Source organism: Gymnoscopelus braueri, assembly GCF_963280865.1.
Source record: "Gymnoscopelus braueri genome assembly, chromosome: 11".
Lineage (NCBI taxonomy): Eukaryota > Metazoa > Chordata > Actinopteri > Myctophiformes > Myctophidae > Gymnoscopelus > Gymnoscopelus braueri.
Window position 1 is genome coordinate 16,547,923 of NC_137613.1, and position 24,132 is coordinate 16,572,054.

At 43.1% G+C, this 24,132-nt stretch overlaps 1 protein-coding gene across 1 annotated transcript; it reads left to right on the top strand.

The window, feature by feature from the left end:
• Nucleotides 1-466: 466 nt before the first annotated feature.
• On the top strand, nt 467-23,847 carry LOC308095482 (protein shisa-7-like; the record flags this gene model as incomplete). Its single annotated transcript, XM_080442539.1, has 10 exons — nt 467-897; nt 1,721-1,963; nt 2,743-2,859; nt 3,445-3,605; nt 5,058-5,132; nt 11,882-12,069; nt 13,010-13,142; nt 19,848-20,289; nt 21,768-21,942; nt 23,500-23,847. 10 exons carry the CDS (start codon nt 467-469, stop codon nt 23,845-23,847), a joined length of 2,313 nt encoding a protein of 770 aa, XP_080298665.1.
• Nucleotides 23,848-24,132: the final 285 nt, after the last annotated feature.

Here is a 24,132-nt window from a genome sequence, read left to right on the forward strand (position 1 = left end):
TTTGAAATATATACATCTCAATGTTTACAAAAGCTGCTTAGAGGTGTGGATATCTGTAGAGATACTGTAGGTATATGCTTATATATTCACTGTAAGCTATATGTTTACATTAGGATCTAGAGAGTGAATTGCCAAACACGCATAACATTGCTTGAACAAAAACTCAAATCGACTTGACTCAAAGTGAAAATCTTCATCCCACAGCAGTGTGTGCTGACGCGGGATCAGTTTGCCATTAAAAGACCTTTTGAGGAGAAGAGGTTTTTATTTTTTTATAATATCTTCAACCTTCACACATACATAGGCTGAGTTTAACTCCAAAAACTGAGATATAAACCCTGCAGAGCCTCTGTGAAGAGCCCGTGGATATCTAATCTCACTTCAACTACCAGCCACTTTATCCTCTTGTTTTTTTTTTGTACGACCAGCTTGAGAACTTTGAGATTTAAAAAACATGAGAGCTGCCATGGCGAGGCGGGAGATGTTTCGCATCTCTTTCCTCCCGTTCTTCCTCCTCCTCCTCCTCCTCGCCGGCCTCGCTGCTTCCACGACGGCGACCGCAACCACGGAGCGCCGCGCTGCCGACGACGACGGCAAACCCGGAGGAAGCACCTCCTTGTTTCTCCTCACGGGCTACAAGCCGCCGGTGGCCTCTATCCCCCGGCCCCCCACACGGCCCAGGGGGCCGGCGAAAGAAGCCGAGGTGCACGCCGAGAACGGAGACGACGAGCTGCCGGCGGCCAACGGTGGTCCCGCCGCCGCCGCCGCCGAGACGCCTCCGAAGCCCCTCGCCCAGAGGGGGAGCAATGTGTCGGCGGCCGACGCCCTGAAACCTCCGCTGGGGGCCGCCAAGGTGGCGCCGGCACCGAGGCAGCTGGTGGACACGGACTCGTGCAGGTAGGACGTGTGTCACACTGGTACTGTTTGATTGATTGATTGATAGATTGAATACTTTATTAACCCTTTAAGACCTGAGGCCATTCTTTAAAAAATTCAAAATCTCAACAGTTTTTTGAAAAAAATCTGGAAAATATTTTTTCACGATTTTTCAAAAATAGTAGATCTACAAGCTCGTAGCGCGGCACTCGGTGCCGCGCTATGAGCTTGTAGATCTGCTATTTTTGAATAGCCCAAAGAAATCTTAAAATGAGACGCAGATGCGTCTGCAAATAGTACTGTGGTACAATTATACGATGGTGCTAAAAGGATAACACAAAAAGCCCTGAGGGCTGTGTATTCAATTCATAGAGTGGTGGACAGTTACAAAATACTTTTACCTGAGTGCTACTTAAAGGACGACTTCCCCCATTTTCAACCTATCTTCGTATAATGCTTGTGATAAAAACTGTTTTTATAATCAGTCTGTCTCTCATAGGAGGGCTGTGCATACTTCAGAAACCTGCCTACCAAAAAAAAATCTTTTTCGTTAGCCAATAATTTGATGACCGGCAGCGGTTCCTGAAGGAGACACAAAGGGTCCCCTTTGTGTCTCCTACCGGAACCGCTGCCTACCGATACGCTGGTCATCAAATAATTGGCTTAGGAATGCGAAAAAAACTAAAAAATATCCATGAATAGGGTGACTAATCGATAGAAAAAAAGTAATGTTTTGGGTGAACTATCCCTTTAAGTGGTTAATTCATGTAACAAACACGTTTGTAACACCAAATTAATGCTGTACATAATGTTTCATATCTCTCATATGCTCTGTCTCCACCAGGGGTTACTTTGACGTGATGGGGCAGTTCGACAGCCCCTTTAACTGTTCCAAAGACACCTACATCTACTGCTGTGGGACCTGCCACTACCGCTTCTGCTGTGAGCACCCGAGGAGCCGCCTGGACCAGGCCTCCTGCACCAACTACATCAGCCCGGTGTGGGCCAACACCCAGATGACCGCCACCGCGGCCACGGGCAACAAGAATGACCCCGACTTTGAAACACTCCTACAGCAGAGCAGCAGGTGGGTCCATGTTTTTTTATATATATATATTATTTTATTAGGAAATTAAATGCAATGGCAAAAAAGGTACAGGTGCTTATATACATTATATCCCTCTTTTTTATTTTGTATCGTACATTGTCTCTATATAAGAAGAAAAAGAAAAAAGAAGAAGTATGTGTCTCCTGAATAGGTGTTTCCTATTAACACATTAACCGCCAAGAACGTAGTCCTACGGTCCGTTAAATCCAACTGTTAAGCGCCGAGACCGTAGCCCTACGGTCCACGGTCTTTTCGCGCTAAAAACTTCCGGGTTCACTTTCGGAATTTTTTTGATCCACTTCCGTTTCCGGTTTGATGACCGGAAATAGAATTATTTGGGATCCGGTTTTGACGATCACGTCCGCTCTCGTTCTACAGACGAAACTGAAACTCAATTCTCTTCCTGTAGTTTTTTCTCCTCGCATTTCACTGTTTAACGTAATCCGCTCTAACTACAACATGGATACCCCGTTTGACACGTGGTCTTCACTGGGAGATACAGTGGGATGTCGCGGATGTAAACAGACCGTGTATGGCTCAATCTTAAGGATTTTAACAAGATCTATGGCGACATGAAAAAAACAAAAAAACAACAAAAACACCTTGGCACTGGTGAGTACATTATGAGATTAACCTCTGGCGGTCGATGTGTTAAGGAGATAGTAGTTTAGCTTACTGTTTTGTGTGAAGCACATTGAGTTGCCTTGTTGTGGAACGGTGCTATACAAATAAACTTGTCTGGCCTTGAATATGTGCAGCACGACCTATGTGATCGGAGGGGTGATTTCCTTCACGCTGGTGTTGGCCGTGGGCGTCAGGATCGCCTTCAGCAAGGTCTCCCGTCGACCCAGGAACAGGGACATCAATATGCCCAGGTCAGTTTAACTCAATGTTTGTTTATTGTTTAAAAAGAGAAAAAAAGAAGCGCTGCAGGGATCAGTCAGTGGCTCTGATAGATAGGTGCTAGGTGATACAGGTAGGAACATATGAACAAAAAGGGGTTTTCAAAGAAGTACTGCTTAACTCCCGAATGGTTCGGACTGCAGACTTGCAAAGGCACTCCGTCTTTGATGAAAAAAATATATAGGATTTATTTTGAGGAAGGCAACACATTATGACCAACGCGTATCGACCTAGAACTAGAAGGTCTTCATCAGAGTCTGTCTCAATCCTATATATTTTTTCATCAAAGACGGAGTGCCTTGGAATTCTTTTCTGTGCAAGTCTGCAGTCCACACCATTTGGGAGTTAAGCAGTACTTCTTTGAAAAGCCTTTTTTGTTTTATTTATTGTTTTTTTTTTTTTAAAAGAACCTGTACCAGAACCTGAACCAGATCCGATGTAGTTTTTTAGTCACAAGCTCGCAATAATACTTAAGCACACACTTAACCACTTAAACTTTCACTTGCAAAATGAAAACCTCTCCTCTCCTCTCCTCTCCTCTCCTCTCCTCTCCTCAGGGCGTTGGTAGACATACTGCGTCACCAGTCCAGTCCGGTGCAGCCGGGTGGCGTGAGGAACAACTCCACCATCCTCACCACCAGCAGCACCACGGCGCCAGACGGACGCACCTCCAAGAACCACTACGCCCCCGCCCTGCAGAGCAAAGACAACCGCAGCAGTGAGTTACATTAATTCAGCACTCAGTTCAGTTCAAGTTCAAGTCCCTCTTTTGTCCCAAATTGGGAAATTAGACATAACATAGACATAACATAACATAGACATAACGGTTTCAGGTTCTCAGAACCTAATTTGGGCCTTGCTCTGGTGGCGGTAATAACTTTCTTTTTTGTTGCTAAAATAGAGCTTGTAGATCAGCTATTTTAACTTTTTTTTAAAGAGGTTTTTTTTCATGATTATTTTTATGACGTACCTCTCCTACCTCTCACCTCCCATCAGGGGTGCTTCTGGTACAAAAAACAAAACAACAACTTTCAGGTTATAGAAGGTATCTGGGTTACCCTTCATAGTTGAAAAATGCCATTATACTGTACTTTAACCTAGCTCCTGTCCCAGCTGCTCTCTAGGAAGGAGGTAGGGAGGTTAGTTAGTTTGATGTCTGCAACAACAGTTGAGACGGGAACCAATAATTATGCGAATAAAAGGTTACATTTTATTTTGTCTTACGTGACTGTGTTTTTTTGGTTGATTGAATACAAGTTTGTTAACAGTACAGGTAGTACAGTCAAAGGTTAAATGCTAAAAGGATAATAACACAAAAAGCCACCAGGGGGCTTAATTGTTTCCATTGTAGTCCATTTGTCACTTGGCTTGCGTTGAGAAATCTTAAATTGTTTTTTTCCAGAGATGTCTTCTGCTGGTTGTATTGTGTGTTGGTCACTGTTGGACTGTGTATTTCTCTCTTTCTATCTCTCTGTCTCTATAAACACACATTACACACATACACTCAGCCCAGAGCACACGCACACACCTTTCTGTCCTTCTCGCTCTCTCTCTCTCTCGCTCTTTCTGTCCCCTTCTGTCTTTCTTTTACTCTCCCTCTGTCACTCTGTCCCTTTCTGTCTCTACCCTTCTCCTCCTGTCTTTCTCTACACTAGTGCGAGCAGTGGTTCTCAAAGTGGGACCCCCAGGGGTCCTTGAGGGGGGTCCAGGGGATCCCCAGCAAAACAACTAAAATATCATCAAAAAACAGTTTTAACCACTTAAACCCTGCTATTTTTCAGAAATCTTGAAAGAAATGTGAAAAGTGTAGAATATTTTTGAAACATTTTAACAACACAAATCTTGTGTGAGGGCTCCTGGCACAAAATCTTTTCAGATGGGGGTCTGCGGCCAAATATATATTAATTTGGGGGTCCTTGACATTGAATAGTCTTCCAATTGGACTCTTAGAGGTCCTTAGAGAGTATATAAATGGAACCAAACGCGCCCTTGTGGGTCCATTTGGTTCCATTCGTATACTCTCAGAGTTATGGGGATCCTTGGAATGAGAACCACTACTTCACACACACCACCGCGCCACATGCAGACAGAATCGCTCATAGAGTGTCTCCACTGTGAGAAAAAGCATCAGTATGTTGCATCAGTGTGTGTTGGCTCTGATCTCTTGCAGTTGGGAACTTGCAACACCCTTTTAAGCAGCAGGGTGCTGGGTCTGGGTCCAGCCCCAAACATTCTGCCACCATCGGTAAGAACTAAAGAAGCTCCCGGAGGCTCACAGCAGCACGCCACTGGGCAGCGCCACGGCACGGCACGCTCAGCTGATGATGATGCAGTCTCACTAACCCGGCTGATTGGCCAACTGGCATTGGTGGAAAGTACATTTTGTCGCTGTCGGTGGCGGGAAACCTCTTATCTCCAAATTCTAACTTTTTGTGTTTTTTTTTACCCTACTTGATCATACTATACAGCATCACACAAAAGCATCTGCTACTTTTGCTATTTTTGAATTTAAATCCTGAAAAGTAACAGTTTTGGACATATGAGGTTTCCACCCGACAGAGACGATTTACTCAAGTATACTGTAGGCTACTTAAGTATACTTTTTGAGGTACTTTTACTTTACTTGAGTATTTCAAGTTCGCTGATGCTTTATGCTTCGGCTCCACTACATCTAAGAGGCAAATGTACTTTTTTTTAACTTTTTTTTAAAACTCCACTACATTTATATGACAGCTTTAGGTACTAGTTGCTTTGCAGATTTAGATCATTAACAATTTGTCTAATTATTAATCAAACATCTTCAAAAATATGATTGCAAATAGCCAATCTACAAGCTCACAAACACTGGGCGTATACTGGCTATCAAATAGCCTGCTTATGAAATAGTGCTTAAGTGGTTAACAATCAATAATTATAGTTTAATCATTCTGAAATGGCCTTCCTGCATAATGTGTACCTTTACTTTTGCTACTTTAAGTATGTTTTGACACCAATACTTCTGTGTTTTGACTTAAGTACGATTTTGAATGCAGGTCTTTTACTTGTTGTAAAAAAAAATATGAGTACTTCTTCCACCACTGCCAAACTGGCTAGCAAGCTAGCTGGCTGGCTGACTGACTGATTGGCTGGCTGGCTGGCTGGCTGCTTGCTTGACGGCCAGCCAGTCCCCTCCTGAACACAGTGTGTGTCTGTCTGTCTTATTGGTGGTGTCTGCTGTATATGAACCAGTTCCAGTCCTGCACTCTTGTTGTAATCAGTGTGTCATTTGCAACACGTTCCGTGTGTGTGGGTTTGCTTGTGTTTTGGTTTTCATGTTGCTTTCCAAAACAACATGCGTTGGCAGCAGTCAGCAACACTCTGAATGAGATAAATGTGAGATATTGATGTGGGCTGTGCTGCAAAGTCATTCATTATGGGTGATATTAAACAGACAGATGCTGAAGAAGCGCTTTCACGCACCGAGTCTTAGCATGGGGCCAAATGGACCCTTACGGGTCTGTAATGCAGTGTACACATTTGGTTCCATTTGTACACTCTCTGTTCCCTATTTTGCGCATCTTATTTCCAGGTCAAACACTTAAGCTTTAAGACTCGGCAGAATTAACGCCTGGGGGAGTGTTTAAATGTTAATTAAGGCTGCTATGCGGTATGTGCTATTTTGCCCCTTGACTTAACAAGACTAACCACATGTTAAGACGTGGTCAGGACCACGTCTTAAGTGCAAAAATAAATGTTTGGTTGTAGGGACACCGGCAGTTTAACTCTGCCATACTAGGACAATTCTCAAGTGATTGTTATAATTCAGTTCTCTATAATCTGTGAAGTGTCTATGTTCATTCAGTGTATCAGTCATGGTTTTATTACTCCTCTATGAAATGCTATGAAGCGAAAAGCAAGTGTCGGGAAGCGGCACGGGCGCACAGAGCGCGTGATGCATGCATATGATAGGCAGCCAGAGCCCTACACTGCAGTTTAACTCAGTGTATATCAACCCTGGCAAACGTCCCAATTTTGGGCCGGGGCTACTGCTGAGGTGTGCCGCGCCGTTTGAAGAAGGTTTGAAAAAATATAATTAAAAAAAAAAAAAAAAAAAAAACTTTTTTTTTTATTTTTTTTTAAACGATAATAATAATCAGGCATGCAAACAGCCCCGAGGTGAAAAGGGTGACAAAATGCTGTTTTTTCCGGGTCAGGTGTCACACTATTGCCCTATTTGGATTAAAAACGGCTAGTGGAAGCTGAAAGTTTGCATGTCTGAATAATGCAAAAACAGAAATATTTGTTTGCATTTGCTTTTTTTCTATATATATATATACCGTATATCTAGGTGTGCCCTGGGATTTTTTGGCTATGCCAGGTGTGCCTTGGCACAAAAAAGGTTGATAGACACTGGTTTAACTGACCTGTACTCGGGCAATTGATTGTTATAATTCAAAGTTCTCTTTAGTCTGTGAAGTGTCTATGTTAATTTGGTGTATCAATCATGATTGTATTATCCCTCTACCCTCTATCAAACACTAAAGGGTAAAAAGAAAGTGTTGGGCGGCGAGCTCGCATTACGCATGCATACCTTATAGACAGCCAAAGCCCTACTCACCATGTATCAATCCATCCAATCTGAAAGACCGGATGTTCCGGTCACAATTTAGCTGGCATTTCAAAGACTTATTCCTTCATTAATCCGATGAAATAAAATACAATGAAGGTTTTTACAGCTGTTTTGCCTGTAGCCTAGAAGTGAAACAAATAGAGTGGGTTCTCGTCCTCTCTCTCTCCAAGTGCAGCGTTGACCGTTTTTTTGTTTGGAGATGACTGAGATATATTTTGGGCAGCAGTTGCACTGAGCAAATTAGTGAAACATACCGACGTGTCCACTTGTTGCGCTGAGATAGATAGAAAGGGGGAGATGCTTTAATAATAGGCATCTGAGAATGTGAATATTTGGTGGTTTGTCAAGAGATATCACAGATGTGTTTTGGACATGAGACAGTCACATAATTAGACAGAGCCTACAGTGATTATGACGGCCATGCATGCACTTGGACATCTCTCCTTTCAATGAGATGTTTCTTTCTCTTTTGGTCTCACCACTTAACGCACGGAAAATAGCGATAGCACTGATCTTAAAGGGAATGGCAGCCAATACTCTGATTGGTTTGATTAAAGCAACGCCCAAACCACACCCATGACTAATTCAGGTCCGTTTTAGCGTCTACCGTCTTGGCACAATGCACATCCTCAAAATTCCTCAAAATTGCAAACCATCACTGACCACGCCTCCAGGTCTTAAGTTAAGACATAAGACCTGCCGGTAATTTAGACACGTAAAATAGGGTCAATTTATTTAGCCATAGTTTTAGTCATCACAGCTCAGTATTTTTTATTTAGTTCTTATTTAGTTTCCGTCAGTGAAAAAAGGTAGTTGACGAACATTCTTTGTCATAGTTTTAGACGACAAAATGAACACTGGATAAGTAGAAGTCTTCTATCTGCAGTCTTCTATGGCCTGTGTCCCAATCACCGCTCCGTACAGCCTGTCCTGTCTGCTTTCCACTGCTGCCACTGGCCCATGCTTTACAACTATCCAAGTGTGCTTCCTCTTCTTATCTGTGTAACAGTGATTTGCAACATGTGCGCTTAACAGCGGGAGCTGCACATTGCCAGGGCCTTGGCTTGAAGGCTGCGCGTGCGTGCTTTTCTGCTGCTCCGAAGGAGGGAGAAAAAAAATGCTACTGACAAGGTTTTATAACCGAATACATGAGTTTACAAGCTTGCATCTACAGTGAGAACAAACAGTAGTGTGGATAGATGTAGAGGGTTATACTCTTATCTGGGGTTAGAGTATACAGTAACTAGGGTTGGGCTCCTTTGGAATTTTTACGATTCCGATTCCTTAACGGTTCCCTTTAACGACTCCTATATTTAGAAAAATCTATATAATTTTGGCCTTCATTATACGTTTTGTTCAACACAAATTCAACCTTATACATACAGTATTGCATACATATTATTGAAGTGGTTCTCAAAGTGAGGTCTAAGGGGACCCGCTGGGTCCATTTGGTTATGGTGGTCCTTGAAAATTTTTTACATTGAGAACCACCATTATTGTAATCGTATAGCAGATGTGTAGTCCACCTTCCAGCTCTGACAGTTGTGATGAAACCAATTCCGGAAACAAAACAAACAAAATGTGATTATTGTGCCAGTCTATCAACCTGGCGTCCCTATTTTCACACAAAAAAAAAAATAAATAAAAAAAAAAAAAAAAAAAACAAAGAAAATAGCGCAAATATCAAATCTACAGGCTCACGCCATGAATTGTGAGCTTGTACATCGCCTATTTTCGCTATTTCCTTTTGTTTTTATGATTTCACAATAGGGGGGGCCCCCATGCTATAGAATGTGGTCATTTGGCTTCAGTGTAGAAGTCATAATGGCAGCCCTAGAATATTCTATGAGGTGGCTGTGGGGGAATAGGATTCAGCACACTGACCAGTTGCCATGGCAGAGGCCATTATTAGGCTGTTTTCCTGAGCATTCCTACTCTCCTGAGAGTCATATGTACTGTCCACACCTGCGCTTGTGCTCTGTTCCCTGACCGTGTTATGGAAATGCTACGCCGCAGCCATCTTAGCTGTACAAAACAAAAGACTGGGACATTGTGTCACACGGTGTTAATTCTGACAGCGAAGTTCGATTTAATTTGTCTATATAACAACATAGCGGATCTACAAGCCCACAACGTTTCACATTGCGACGTGTTGCAGGCTTTTAGATCGGCTATTTTCTGCTATTCCTCATACGATAAAGTATATATAGGGTTTAAGTAGTTAAGTACCGTTCAGTGTCCATACTGGTTACACAGTAACAGCTAAGTTCATTGATTGTACATTAACAGAGATATGTTTGTAGCTTATACCCAGCTAGATATAATATATCTAGCTGGGTACAAAATATTATTCATAGTTATCTCCCCCCCCCACACACTTTATCTTATTTATCCCGCCATCTCTCTCCACCGACCCCCTCCCTCCCTCCATCCCTCCCTCTCTTGTCGATGCAAATTGTGAATTTAAAGCTATAGCACTGCTATAATTTCCTTGCAGTGTGTGTGACATGGTGGCCGTGGTGGCTCCCTGCTCGGCTGTTAAAGAAGACATTATTGGCCTTCATCGCCCATTACTGTCTATGGTCTATGAGCAGTACATGTGCATCCATAATCTGAACTAGATCACAGCTCATAATTAACCCACTGCAAAAAAGACCTGACAACAGTCTCTTGTCACATGCAGCATGAATAACAAACGGTGTCAAATGGTGAATTTAATGGAGGTGCATATAACATTTCTCAGTTATTCTTTACAATGATTTCTGCTTTTGTATTAATGGAGGATTTATTGTCATCAGAAGGGAAAGCTCTCTAAACACTAGACAAAATGATGTAGGCAGGCAGCATAAATGTACCGGGAATGTATTTATTTATGTATTTTACAGTTCATTAATATCGTTTCTGACTACCGGTATGTGTTTCCAAAATATCCTCGAATTAGGACATCCTGCAGCATTCCTTTTTAAGCATTCCTTCCGTATTGACAAACGCTGTAATGACATCGGAGCTGCAAAGGTTGCCGCTAAAACATACCACTGTTACACAGTATGATTTACATTTTTCTGCTAATCAGCAGCCTACTTCTGTATAAATCTCGCAATTTAAATCGCACCATGGAAACTAAAGCCTCGTTCATCTTCCGTGGTATGATGGCGTCGCTTGCCTAAATAAAACACCCTGATCTGCATGTTAGCTTGTAGATCAGTTATTTGTAAGTGACACCCACGTGATGGATGATAAATTCAACTTTAAGAAACCAACAGTGGGCATGCGTTTGTGTGTCATTCTAAAGGGTGATTTATGCTTTGTTGCTTGTGAAAATGTTTAGCCGATTTACAAGCGCACAGTGCGCTCTGAGCTTATAAATGGGCAATTTTCGGTGCACACGATGCGCAACCAAGTATAAATCAGACATAAGGTGTCCTTTTGAATGTCACGTGTCTTTTCTGTTTTTTTGTCAAATGAACCTACATGTTAGGACATTTACAAATGCCACTACATGTTAGGTCATTGTAAATATGACCCTGTTTTTAGAATGACTAACTATATGGTATAATGTATGTAAATGTTGATATATAAATGTATATATTTGTAAGAACAAGTCATGTTCGTACGTATGTATGTATGTGTATGGCTTCATGGACTGGCTCTGCTTTTCAGCATCAATGTGAATGAACATATATATCTGTGATGTTATAAATGCATTTATGTATGCACTATGTATATAAATATATACTGTATATATATATTATAACATATATATATTTAAATATATGTTTGTTTCTTCAGAAATATAAATGTATATAGATGTGCATTGTCTGCTGTAGTTGGTTGCTATGGAGATATGTTGTGGAGGGTTATGCTTCCTCAATTTTAACCAACCTGTGGATTCTCTCTCTCTCTCTCTCTCTCTCTCTCTCTCTCTCTCTCTCTCTCTCTCTCTCTCTCTCTCTGTTCTATCTTCCTTCTTTCTCTCTCTTTCTTTTCTTTGTCCATTATCTCTCTTTCTGTTTTTTCTCTCTGTATCACATGTCCATCTCTTACCCCTCCCTCCCTCCTGCTCTGTCTATCTTGCTCTTATCTTCATCCCACTCTTTGCCACCTGTCTCTCTCTCTCCACTCACTGGGTCCTCTCTCTCCCACACTATACCTCCACCTCGCTCTCTATCACCTCCCCTCTCTCGCTATCTCTTTACCTCCGTATCCTTACTCCTTGCCCTCCATTGCTCCCTTTCACTCCTCCTTCCAATTCCTGTATCTCCGTCCACCCTGCTCCCTCCTCTACCCCCCTCCCTTCACTCTCTCTCCCCTCTTTCTCTCCCTCCCTCCCTCTCCCTCTCTCTCTCCCTCTCTCTCCCCCCCTCTCTCTCTCTCTCTCATGGTAGAGCGAGCCCCTACTCGCATCATGAACAACAGTCAGCTCCCGGCGGCGGTGTCGGCGGCTCTGGGAGGAGGGGGCGGGACCCTGCCCAACGCCAAACACAACAACGCCATCTTCACCTCCACCTCCTTCTCCTCCTCGCTGTCCCGCCCCGTGCCCCACGGCTCCCACCACAGCCACCTCTATCACCAGGTCAGTGTACTGTAGATCTCAGTGGTGGGAAAAAAAAGTACTCAAATGTGTTACTTAAGTAAAAGTATCAATACTGCAATGTAGAAGTACTCTGTTACAAGTAAAAGTCCGGAATAAAATGTCAAATGTACTTGAGTAAAAGTACAAAAGTATTGGTATCGAAATGTACTTAAAGTACCAAAAGTAAAAGTACTAAAATGTTTGAAAATAGCAGATCTACAAGCTCACAACGCGTCGCGATGCGAGCTTGTAGATCGGCTATTTTTAAATAGGGTTTAAAATAGGGGCTAAAGGTGGTTAATGTATGTTTTATAACATAATTATTTATATCTGCAAAATAACTAGTAACTAAAGTTTTCAAATAATTGTAGTGGAGTAAAAGTACAATATTTGCCTCTGAGATGTAGTGGAAGTAAAAGTATAGACAATTGGAAAAACTCCTGTAAAGTAAAAGTACCTCAAAATTGTACTTAAGTACAGTACTTGAGTAAATGTACTTTACTTTACAGTTACTTTACACCACTGGTTGTTCTCCCAAAAACGATTTTTTTATTTTGTTTTGACTTTATGTTTTCAATTTCAGTTTGGAATGGATTGGTTTTTCAAGCATGTTTGCTAGTTTATTTTTAAATCTTTTGAAAAAGACAGTATTAGTTATGTAATATGGATTTGTTTTAAAAAAAATGCAGATCTACGAGCTCACAACAAGTCGCATCGCAATGCTCTGTGAGCTTGCAGATCTGCTATTGTTGCTATTATTTTGTTTTTCACAAAGACTAAAATTAAGGACATTTTAGTTCATATCGTTTCTGTTACTTATCTTCTGTAAAGCCTAGTTTCTATTTTTATGTCAGTAAACTGAATCATATATTTTTTTGAATTGTAGTTTTGGTTATTTGGTCAGTTAGAGTTAACTGTAATAACCCTGCTCCACCACCAGGGGCAGCAGCAGCAGCGTCAGCCCTCGTCGCACTCCTTCTCTCACTCCTTCCACAACCTGGCCCAGCTGCCTCCTTCCTACGAGTCTGCTGTCAAGCCTGACATCAGCCGCTACTGCTCCCTGAAGAGACTGGGTGAGTTTTAATCCATAATCAATTAACATAAATGTCATCCATTAATAATCCATGCCTTCATCTTCGAGGCATGTCCTTATAGGCCAAAGGAAACAACAACAGAAAAACAGGTTATGTCGTTGAGAAAATGATCATACATAATAGATAGAATAACAAAACCAGAAGGAATAGCTATTAAAACATACACGCATACATATACATAACTATTTATTTTTTGCCTTTAATGATGTGCACAAAAGAGAAACAGAAACATAGACGGCAAAAGAGGAGGTGACAGAGAAAGAGGTAAAGATGGTATAAGGGGAAATTAGGGTGATCATGTTTTCAACCCCCCCCCCCCCAAACCGGGACCCATGAATGAATGTGCACGTTTGTTCGTGCATGCGTACAGTACGCTCATACATGCACGTTCACACGCACGCACATGTATACGCGCCATATCGTTGCATACAGGTAACGCGTGATTGACACTCATCAGTGTTGAATTGAGACACGCAGTGCATTGTTCATGTTTTCTGGTTCGTTAGGTGTGAGCGTGTACAGAACATGTACGTGCGGGCAACCGCTGTAAACAACTATTATTATTTTAATTGTGGTGAAAATGGCGGACGATTGGGTAGTGAATGTAAATGAAAACCGAGACATTTGAGTCGTGTTTGTAGAGATATTTGTCGGGACACTCAGCTTGAAACCGGGACAATCTTGGTCTAGTCACCCTATAGGAAAAATACATGAGGGGAAAATAGATTGAGTATAGGGGGTCGAGAAGAGAAAAACGGAGAGAAAGTATACAGTAAAAGGGAGCGGCAGGAAAGGAGAGACAGAGAGGCCTTGACAGAGAATGTGAGTGTAAACGGAGAGAGAGAGAGAGATAAATGAAGGGGGGAGGGGCTCTGAGGAGTTAGTCTGTGGGGGCCTGTGACAGAAGAGAGGAAGAACGACCTCTCTCTCTCTCTCTCTCTCTCTCTCTCCCCCAGATGTTGTCTCTCTTAGGGAAAATATATCAAAACTCATGTAGGTTAATCGAATAATCGAAAGCTGTTTTTTCCCCTTATATTTGAATGAATAAACATGAAAAACTTCTAGTCGATTTCTTTATCGACTTTTATCGATTAGTCAGATTAACCCCTCAATTATACTTCATTGTGCAATGGTGGCGTACAAAATAGTGAGAATAACTGATCGACAAGCTCACAACGTGTCGCATTGCATTGTCGTAGTCGAGGCAAAAGTAAAAAAAAACTGTTATTTGGATTTGAAGTCAACCATAGTCTATCTCAGTTTCTATTACCAGTGTATTCCCCCTTCTCTCTCTTCTTTTTCCCACCTTTTTTGTTTCTCCCTCTTCTCGTGTCCCCCCTCGTTTTTTCTCCCCTCTCACCTTCCACTTTTTTCCTTCCCTTCCCTGTCTGTCTGTCTGTCTGTCTGTCTGTCTGTCTGTCTGTCTGTCTGTCTGTCTGTCTGTCTGTCTGTCTGTCTGTCTGTCTGTCTGTCTCTCTCTCTCTCTCTCTCTCTGTCTCTCTCTCTCGTTCTCTCTCTCTCTCTGTCTCTCTCTCTCTCTCTCTCTCTCTCTCTCTCTCTCTCTCTCTCTGTCTCTCTGTTTCTCTATGTCTCTCTCTATTTATCTCTGTCACGCTATCTCTGTCTCTCTATTTCTCTCTATTTCTCTCTATTTCTCTCTGTCTCTCTCTCTCTCTCTCTCTCTCTCTCTCTCTCTCTCTATTTCTCTCTCGTTCTCTCTCTCTCTCTCTCTCTCGCTCTCTCTCTCTCTCTCGCTCTCTCTCTCTCTCTCTCTCTCTCTGAGGGCAGTGTAATAGGTGGGGGAGGGGAGTGGGCTCAGATGGAGCATGCAGAGGGCTGGGTGATGGATAGTCTCTACGTGGGAGATCATATGCACGTGCAAGCTTGTGTGTGTGTGTGTGTGTGTGTGTGTGTGTGTGTGCGCGCGCGCTTGTATTTCTATACTTGTGCGGGCCAAATGTCAAGTGTAGAAGAATTTGACAAATAGACATTGTGAGGACAGATTTTCCTGATCCTCACAAGATACAGTAAATGGTTGTTTTGTGGTTTACAGTTAGGTTTACAATTAGAAAAAGATTCAGGTTGTGGTTAGAGTCAGGATTAGACATTTAGAGATTAGGTTTCAGGTTTGGGGTTGGAATTATGCCTTATTTATACTTAGTTACGTGTCAGTGTCGTGCAGAGAAAATAGCAGATTTAGGCTATTTTCTAGGTTCAAAATGATAAAAACATGTACAAACGGCATTCATACGATGTGTTGATGTCCTCATAAGTATAGTAATACGTGTGTGTGTGTGTGTGTGTGTGTGTGTGTGTGTGTGTGTGTGTGTGTGTGTGTGAGAGTGCGTGAGTGCGTGAGTGTGTGAGTGCGTGCGTGCGTGCGCGCGCGCGCGCATATGGAAGTGGATGCAGTAATGAGGTGAGGGCAAGGGGTAGAGATACGAGGGCATTTTATTATCTCGATTCAATCAAAGAGGAGCAACACTTCTATGCTTTGATGTCAAGGCCCTGTGTGGAGGACCATCTGACATAGGGCTGGCCAATTAAACCACATTTACAACCAATAACCCACCTAATCTCGCTCATGTATGTTAATTGAATAATCAAGGAGCACGTTGGTTTTATTATAACATTTACATTTCTTATAAATCGATTAACTCTGTATCTTCCTTGTGTGCAATGATGCCGTGCGAAAATAGCCGATCTACAAGCTTGTAGATCGGCTATTTTCATTATTTATTCTAATAATCGCTCATTAATCGCAATGAAGGCAAAAGTTTGAAATAATCGTCATATTTGATTTGAAGTCATATTTTACATCACAGAAACAGTAGCCCCTCTTAACCACATGGACCCTAACGTCCTTATTCTCGGGCAAACATTTGGCAGAAATACAGTAGCATTCCGTTGTGAGCTTGGCACTTTAACCCATTTCGACCTGAGGTCAATTCTAAAAACGCCTTCTAAATCCTGACCTAGGTTTTCTGAAAAACTTCAAATATTTATTCAAAAATTGCGAAGAATGTATGTTGCTATATACTGTACATACTGTAGCAACAGGAACCCCAAAAGAGGTTCCCGTCTTGAAAGGTATAGTTACAAAAAGGGGTTCCCGCCCAAAATGGGTTTGATGTCAATACTTTTATACTTTTACTCAAGTAACATTTTTAACACAGGTCTTTTACTTGTAACCGAGTACTTCTCCCACTACTGCTAATGTTTTCCAGCTGTTGAATGTTTTCCAGTGCCAGCCTGCAGGGCTATACATTGAGTCCAGAGGCACCGTGGGCCATTTTCAACAAAATGAGTACATTTTGAATCAAAGTTCAACATCTTAACCCTTTAAAACCCTATACACTTAATTTACCGGGGTCCCCCAGGGCCCTATACCTGGCCCGCTCCTTTTCCCCCCTCCTCTATATACCAAATCTCTTTGCTGAAAATAGCCAATCTAGAGATGTGAGCTTATCGGCTGTTTTTACGGAATGTTCGCCCCTTGAATAGGGACGCGTCAAATGGTTAAGCTCCTATTTAAACGGTATTTGGATGAAAATTATGCATGATTATCCTTATCCCATTGTTTGGAGGGACAGTCATGCTGTGATTGGTCTAGAATAGATTGTTGTCAGATTTACACTGTACCGTTATGGATTTGAATCTGTGTTGCCAAGTCTGCTTGTATTGTTATAAGCATCCTTTGGGCTTGTTTTTCTATACAGTCGCTCGTAGATATTGGTAGTTGCGGTTTGTGGGTTTTTTGGGCATGTTGCTGAAGTGTAGTGGAATCCCAAATTAATATGTAATTAATATTTGGCGTGCGTGCTCAGGTGGCCAAGTTGCTTATTTTGGGCTTGTTTTCATAGACCTGGTTGCTTGTTTCTCTCGCTAAAGCTTGCTTTCAGTGGTGGAAGAAGTGCTCCGATTTTTTACCAAAGTAAAGGTAGCAATACCACAATGTAAAAATACTCTGTTACAAGTGAAAGGCCTGTGGTTGAAAATGTAACTTGTTGTAATTGTGGAAAGTACAAAAGTATTTGCCTCAAAATATACTTAAATATATACTAAAATATACGTACCAAGTTAAAAGGACCTAGTCCATCCATTGGGATGTACGATTTCAATCCACAACCATATGTGGTTTGGAAATTATAAGGGTAAAATAGGAAGTAAAATTTGCAGGAGGGGGATTTAACTGTCACAACAGTTTCTGTGTCAGCATTTTCTTTTTTCATTATTCAAAATGTTTAAAGATTTATAATTAAACTATGTATTCATTTGGGCTGTAGCTGTAGTCAGTTTACATAACACAATTGGGTTACCCAAAGCAAAGTTACAAAGTGCTGTACAGACTGCAGAGCAAACAACAGACGACAGAGCAAAATCTGACCATTAAACAAAGGCATGGATGGTGCTAGCCTTAGCTGCTGGCAGTGCGTTCCACAGGACGGATAGACAGACAGACAGATAGATAGACTTACATTTAGATCAGAAGCAACAAATAACTGGCACAATGGCTGCTACACCATGTTTGCAGTCTGAGAGAATCAGAAAATGCATTGCAATACCTTTTGCCACCAGAGGAGGGAGACAAATCAGTTAAATCCGGGAAATCCTGGATTTCAGCTTTAATAACAGCATGGGAACATGGCTGTCTCAAGCGCTGCAATTCTATGATATCCCCAGAATGTTCCTCGACAGTAAAAGCAAATGAAAAATGGTAGAGGAAAAAAACATTCTAATTATCTCCATTGGCAAAAACCCAAGGAATTATACGCCTAGGCTCGGAGAGTTAATTTCTTGCGGTCCTATCATTTAGCATACTTTTTTTATGCTTCAATCACTTAATAGCTTTTAAAATGGGGGACCTAATGTGTTGTAATTCTGTGGTACTAATCATTGTGTACCATATGCCTCTGCTCTTCAGAGAGCAGAATGTTTCATGTGAGACCTGTCTCTTTTGATGTGGTCTCTCTGCACACACACAGTGCCACGGCCGGGCACGGATAAAGGCCTCTTTGTCTGCAATCTTTGGCCAGGGAGAGTGCTGAAGATAATGTAAGCTGCACGGGAGAGAGAGAGTAAACACTAGAGAGAGAGAGAGAGAGAGAGAGAGAGAGAGAGAGAGAGAGAGAGAGAGAGAGCGAGAGAGAGAGCGAGAGCGAGAGCGAGAGCGAGAGAGAGATGGGGGGAGACTGAGGGAAGACTGAGAAAGGGAGAGTGAGAGAGTTGGATATCACTGTGACAGTATTGTTTCTGTCTAATATTGTCTTGCAAATTAAGGGAGAGAAAGGAAGGAGAGAGAAAGGAAGGAGAGCTTGTTGTGTAACGTGGTTAACAGATGGAGAGACACCAGGAGAGACAGAGAGAGAGAGGGACAGGGTGAGGAGAGATAGAGAGAGAATTTGCCTTTGTCAACTTACTACAGGATACAACAATTCAGAAACAAAAAACTAACAAAACAAATTGTTAAAATTCAAAACACTGGTCAACCTACTACAGTACTAGTCCTTAAAAAGAGAGAATTAGGTCTCCATCCTCCTCCCCCACCATACATTACACAACACATAGAGAGAGACACAGACATCAGGAGAGAAGAATGGAGGACACATTGCTTTGATGGGTCTGGCAACATGGTTCATGGAACTTCGATAAAGCTATAACTGAACTGAGAACAAATACATATCACGTAGAGGGAGAAGAATAAAGAAAACCTGAGAGGGAGAGAGAGAGAGAGACACACACACACACACACACACACACCACACCACACCACACCACACCACACCACACCACACCACACACACACACACACACACACACACACACACACACACACACACACACACACACACACACACACACACACACACACACACACACACACAGAGAGAGAGGGGGGAGAGAGAGTACCACAACAAGAACAAAGTCAAATGCAGAGTGTTGGTTTTTACTGAGGCCAACCTTCCGGGTCCATTTTCACAGTGTCAGAGTTAAATGATCAGTGTGTATTTTAGTGTGCAAAGAGAGGGGGGAGAGAGAGAGAGAGGGGGGGGGAGAGAGAGAGAGAGAGAGAGAGAGGGGGGGGGGGGGGGGGGCTGTGGCTAAAGGTCAGTGTTAAATTGGCTCTCGGGGAGCTGGTTTCAGGGGAAATGCCTTTGAAGACCGAAGCATCCACACGGTAACGATTATGAGTGTTAATTTAACTCAGAGAGTGGACCCAAATGGACCAGTAATTGGGTCCATTTGTGTACTCTCTGAGCTAAACAAACACTCAGGATTTTACCGTGCACTGTCCAGAGAACACAGGGCGAGAGAAACATTTCTGTTTTTTCACCGATAATGAATCCCACCAACTGCTCTCTCTCTCTCTCTCTCTCTGGCGCTCTCTCTCCCCATCACCGGCTCTCTCTCTCTCTCCGTCACTTCATTTTTCTCTGTCACCCTATCTGTCTCTTTTTTCACCTCCTCTCTTATCTTATCGTTCTGTGGCACCCTGTCACTCTGACCCCCCTCTCTCTGTCTCTGGCCCTATAACTCACTTATTTCCCATCTCTCTCTCTCTCACGCACGCACACGCACTCTGTCTCCGTCTCTCTGTCCCTGGACCCTTTTCTTTTCTGAAAACTGTGATGAATGATGGAACAAAAATAAAATGTTCTCGCTCTCTCCCTCTCCCTCTCCCAGAGAAAGAGTTGGACGACTACACCGGCTACTACACCTCCTCCAAGCGGCGGGGGGGCAACAACGCCCCTCCGTCCTTCCACTCCTCCCAGCACCACCTGCAGTACGGAGGAGGAGGAGGAGGAGGAGGAGGAGGAGGAGGAGGAGGCGACTACACGCTGGGCGCCAGGGGCACGCTGCCCCTGCACGGTTCGCGGCCCCGCATCCACATCCCCTCCACCCCTAACCCTTACCCGCTGCCCCCCCAGCAGCAGCAGCAGCAGCCCCAGGCGGCGCCGTACGCGTCCGCCGCCTTCGACAGGCCGCCGCGCCGGGTCCGGTCGCAGGACGAGCTGCTGGCCTTCGGGGAGGGGAACACGCTGTCCCGCCTGCAGGCCAAGAACCAGCAGCACCAGTACTACAAAGCCACCATGAGCACCAGCAAGACCGCACAGACGCTACGCAGGTGAGGAAGGAGAGGTTCTACACTGTAGGTTCAAGTGTTCCCAAACTTTTTCAGGCCGCGACCCCCCCCCCCCCAAATGTATCATTATTTTAACCCCCTCCCCACCCTGACAACATTACGTTTAGTTTGACTCGGTTCCAAAGATAAATATTGTGAAAATGGCCGATCTACAAGCTCACAACGCCTCGTGCTGCGAGGCGTTGTGAGCTTGTAGATCTGCCATTTTGATCTGCCATCATCAGTGGAACGACATTTCTTTCAATTGTGTATTTTATGTATTGTTGAATGACAATAAGGCTATCTTATCTATCTATCTATCTATCTATCTGCTTCGCGTTGACTTATATGATTCACTGTAGGACAAATTGTAGGCGACTGCCAGAAAAAAGGAAAGTGGGGTGGGTGTGGGAGACGGGCATCCACTGTAGTTTCTTCACATTTTGCTCATGAGACACATTTGAAAATTGTGTGAGCCAACAGTCTGTCTCCAGAGACTATAGGGAGAGAGAAAGGAAAGATAAGTGTGTGAGGCATGGAGAACAGCTGATAGGAGGAAAAGGAGAAAAGCAGGAGCAGAACAGAACAAGAACAGAATGGAGGAGAGAGGAAATCGTCTCGTCTGTCGGTTGGAAACCTCATATGTCCAAAACTGTCAGGATTTTTCAGGATTCAAATTCAAAAATAGCAAAAGCAGCAGATGGACAAGCTCGTGCCGCATTTCGAGACTGCTACTTTTGATGCTTTTGTGTGACGCTGTAGTATGATCAAGTAGAGCGTTGATTTACGGAAAAACACGAAAAGTTAAAATATGGAGATGAGAGGTTTCTGCCCGACAGCGACAAAATGAGACGAGGAAAGGAACAGGAGAGGAGATGAAAGGAAAGGAGAGGAGAGGAGAGGAGAGGAGAGGAGAGGAGAGGAGAGGAGAGCTGAGCCATCAGATCACTTTCACCGTTCAATTATTCATCTGAAGTGACTTACCTTCAGCTTCCTCACTAACGCTGACATTTGGTCGCGAGTAACTGAGTACATTTACTCAAGTACTTTAACTTTACTTCTGTTTTTGGATACATTTATTATACTTCTGCTCCACTATATCTCAGAGGCAAATATTGTACTTTTTTTTTTACTCAATACAATTATTTGAAAACTTAAGTTACTAGTTAGTTTCTAGATTCAGATGATGAATACATAACATACTGCAATTTTAAAATGTGTGAGCTTGTAGTATATTTTGATATATATATACATATTTAACGATTTGCAAACATTTTTAAGATAAAAACAAAATAGCTGCGCTACGAGCTTGTATATCTGCTATTTTTTAATAGCCAAAGTATAAAATAATGGTTGAAGTGGGTAAAATCTAAAATGACACATGGATGCTTCCCAGTTTGAATGGGTTAATAGGTTTTTCACAGTGCATGTACTCCTGCATCCTTGTGACGATAAATCTCTTGAATCCTGGTCCCATGCAGGTCCCAAGAGAGGCTGCTGGTGTCCCCTGACCGCCTGGAGGACCGGCTGATGGCCATGGGCCTCCTGGTGGGAGCAGGAGGGGACAGGAGAGTAAACGGAGGAGGAGGAGGAGGAGGAGGAGGAGGAGGAGGAGGCGGTGTTCCCACCATGGGCCGCCTGAGCCACAACCATAAGGTGTGTGTGTGTTGCTTATGCATGGTACAGGATACCAATGTTAATTTTTACAGAATTGTTGTATTTTATTTTCAGTCATACATAGCCTTTTGACTGTCATTCCATTTAGTTTTTAGTCATATTTTAGTCATCTGAAATGTTTTTGTTTTAGTCTACTATTTAGTCCAGTGGTTCTCAAACTTTTTCATGTCAAGGACCCCCAAATTGACACTTATTAGCCCGCGAACCCCCATTTCAAAAGATATGCCAGGGACCCCATAAGAGAAGATTTTTTACGGCTCTAGCAGTGATTCTCAACCATTTTAATTTCAAGGACCCCCAGTTTGCATTAGGGCTACAGACCCCCATTTAATGGCATTTCTATCACTTGGACCGCAATTTATATTGTAAAATCTATGTCAATTTAACTCTGAGAGTGTACAAATGGAACCAAATGGACCCGTTAGGGTCCATTTGGTTCCATTTGTACACTCTCAGAGTTACAGACCCATAAGGGTCCATTTGGTGACTAATCTATCATTTAGCTGGGGACCCCCTGGAACTCCCTCAAGGACCCCTGGGGGTCCCCGGACCCCACTTTGAGAACCAATGATTTAGTCAACCAAAATGTAATTTGGCGGGCTGTAATGGCGTCGTAATACCTGATCTACTGCCAAAAAAAGCCGATCTGCAAGCCCACTTTTCACTGTACTATCCAATAAAGGCAGAAAACCGGAACACGGGAATCACAACGCGTCTACGACCCGTTGTGGGCTTGTAGATCGGCTGTTTTATATTCATTTTTATACAGTGTGATGACAGAGTGATTGTGTGTGTGTTTTGTTTCTGCGTGGTGCAGGTTACTGCATAGGAGGGTGTACAGGCGCAACCTCTTTTTCCAACTGTTTTTGTGGATGATGTTCTCTGTACTTTAACTGCTGTTGTGCTGCTTCTGGCGACTATCTAAGAAGAAGCGGAGGAGCGAAGAAGAAGCGTCTTAGCCCGTAGCACTTAACCTAGCCTATGCAGTCTTATGCAACTGTTAAAATGTAATTTGGATGCATGCATGTTATTTAGACAGTTGCTCGGTTCATTTGTTCACCTAGCATCCTATAGTTTCAATGTATCATAATAATAATATTATATCATTTTGTAGATTAGACTGATGCTAGGTTCTTGGTTTACCTATGATCCTAGTTTATTGCAGAGACACTATACTGTCTCTGCATTTCATCTCTGTCGGATGGAAACCTCATACTGTATGTCCAAAACTGTTACTTTTCAGGATTAAAAAAAAAAAATAGCTAAAGTAGCAGATCTACAAGCTCAAAACGTGTCGCTTCGCACAGCGTTTCGAGCTTGCAGATCTGCTACTTTTGATGCTTTTGTGTGACGCTGTAGTATGAGCTACTTCACAGCTATTTCACAGCTAATAGCTATTTCACAAAAAATTATATGGAGATTTCAACCCGACAGCAACGATTTGATGTATGAGTTTACCTTGCTTACTGCAAGTCGCTCTGGATAAAGAGCGTCTGCTAAATGCACTAAATTCTATGTATCTTATCTACCTATAAGGCCCAGTCGCAGCAGAACATCTGCGCCACCACTCCCTCGCTGGACCGCCACCACATGATCAAGATGAACTCTCACCCCACCTCGGGCCACGAGCACGAGCAGAGCACCCCGCCCAGAGGATGGGACCCCCACGGCGGCAGGGGGCACATGGGAGGAGGAGGAGGAGGAGGAGGAGGGGGGCATCCCAGCGCCCGGCGGATGGCCTTCGCCACCAAGCGGCAGAACACCATCGAGCAGCTGCACTTCATCCCCGGGGGAGGTGGAGGAGAAAGAGGAGGAGGAGGAGGAGGGGGAGGAGGAGGAGGGCAGGGACTGCGGACTGGGAGCAAGAATGAGGTGACGGTGTGAGCGAGAAAGAGACAGAAGAAGAAGAAGAAAAAGAAGTAGAAGAAGAAGAAGCGGCTTTTGAAAGGATGATTAAACTGAAGCGCAAATAATGACGGAAGCAGGGAAGAGCAAAGACTGGCGTGAGGAGGTGGGAGGAGATCCCGACCGGTGTCGACCGACCCCGATTTTGGAAGAGTCCTCCTACATCAGCGACTGACCCAATTTTGTCAAAAAAAAGTGCTAAATCCATTCAAATCATTCTAAATCGAAAATTCAAAAACAAAATAGCAGATCTACAAGAGCTTG